Source organism: Cebus imitator, unplaced genomic scaffold (assembly GCF_001604975.1).
Source record: "Cebus imitator isolate Cc_AM_T3 unplaced genomic scaffold, Cebus_imitator-1.0 Scaffold2681, whole genome shotgun sequence".
Taxonomy (NCBI): Eukaryota; Metazoa; Chordata; class Mammalia; order Primates; family Cebidae; genus Cebus; species Cebus imitator.
This window is the reverse complement of record NW_016109996.1, coordinates 1-1672: the sequence shown is the minus strand read 5'-3', so window position 1 is coordinate 1672 and position 1672 is coordinate 1. Positions and strand designations below refer to the sequence as shown.

At 39.7% G+C, this 1672-nt stretch overlaps 1 protein-coding gene across 1 annotated transcript; it reads right to left on the bottom strand.

Annotated features, from left to right (window-relative positions):
- Positions 1-241: 241 nt before the first annotated feature.
- Positions 242-1569, bottom strand: LOC108299191 (ATP-dependent RNA helicase A-like). Its single transcript, XM_017521531.2, has 2 exons — positions 1414-1569; positions 242-584 (listed from the first exon to the last, which is right to left on the bottom strand). The coding sequence occupies exons 1-2, from the start codon at positions 1437-1439 to the stop codon at positions 257-259; spliced, it is 354 nt and encodes a 117-aa protein (XP_017377020.2). The 5' UTR covers positions 1440-1569; the 3' UTR covers positions 242-256.
- Between the last annotated feature and the right edge of the window lie 103 nt (positions 1570-1672).

Here is a 1672-nt window from a genome sequence, read left to right as displayed (position 1 = left end):
GTCCTCTAATCATCTGTACACCAAAAATATAAATTAAAGCCATTTATAATTTAATGTGGTAGAATTTACTTCAAGTCTACATGCTAATAAATCACTTCTCAAACCACTATGAGGTTATTTAGCAAAGTACTCATTCTGTGAGCTCAACCAGTGTTCATGAGAACTAAGAAATAGCTGGGATTATATAAAAATTATAGGGTCTAAAATTTGAAGTTAAAACATACTTTGCTGCCAATTTGCATGTACTATATAAATATCACTTTAAATATATCTTAAGAATGGGAGAAGTCTTACCTTCTGGAAACCCAGAATTAATCAGAATCTCTTTGAGCTGAACTTTGGCTTCCCAAGTCATTCTTAATGTAGCCATATTAAGTCTTTTGTGTTCACAAAAACGTATCTCTGCTTCTTCTCCACCCATTCTAGCATCATCCCAGGCTTGGAATACTGATAAAAGGGCTACATGATCAGAAAATCTGTTTCCAGCAAAATTGCGATGGATATAGCCCAGCCGCTTTCCTTCATTGATAAAAGGCTCCGGGAAGCAGGTAGCAGCAGCAATGGTACAGATAGCATCTCCCACGCTGAAATACACAGACAGTTAAATTCAGACTAGATCACAATCTTGCTGCCAGCAGCTCAGGTAGTACTGTTGACTGTGGGCTGCAGTATTTATGTCTATGATTCCCTCATTTGCAATGAAACTGGCTTGACGTAGAACTTAAGAGCTGCCCTCCTCAGAGTCGGAAAGAAAAAAGGTGCTCGGATGCTCTAATGGCCACATATTTACCATAAATTATGACCAAGTATATTTTTCTTTTTATATTCTCTCTTTCCTATCATACCAAATCTCTTAATCTTCAACATTGTCTGATAAAATTATTTTCCTGACGCTGCTCTTTCAAGGGACAACTATTAATAAATTAACTTGGGAGGTGCAGCTTCCCCCCACCTTGAGAAGACAGGGTCTCACTCTGGTTGCCTATGCTGGTGTGCAGTGGCATGATCACTGCATCCTCAACCTCCTGGGCTCAGGTGATCTTCCCACTTCAGACTCCCAAGTAGCTGAGACTAAAGGTGCACACCACCAAGCCTGCCTAATTCTTTAGTAGAGACAGAGTTCCACCACGTTGCCCAGGCTGGTATCAAACTCTTGGACTCAAGTGACCCTGCCACCCTGGCCTCCCAAAGTGCTAAGATTGCCCTTTACTACAAGTTGGGCTCAGATACCCACCTACTGGAACTGTGAATTCTTTTCATATTATGCTTCTCTCAGTATCTAGGTATGTCATTTTCCTTAAGAACATTTAGGCTTTTTTTTCCTTCTAACTGAGCCAATGCTGCTTTTACAAAAAGGAGAAGATTCTGAAATTATTCTACACTTAACAAAGAGGAATAAAACAAAGCACTTACTAGAAAATACACCCCATTATCATCATTTTGCCAAAACGAGGCTCAATGGGGAGTTTAGCCAGGATTCGTCCCAAAGGAGTCAACTCATCATTGGCATCTAATGCATCAAGCTCTGTAGGGAGACAGACCTTTGTGAGTACAAACAAATGAACACTAATTTTAGGCAGACAATACATTTCTTTGTAAATTAAGGTTAGTTCACTTTAGAGCTCCTCTTTGTCAAACCAATTGCTAGGTACCATGTCTACAGTCAACAATT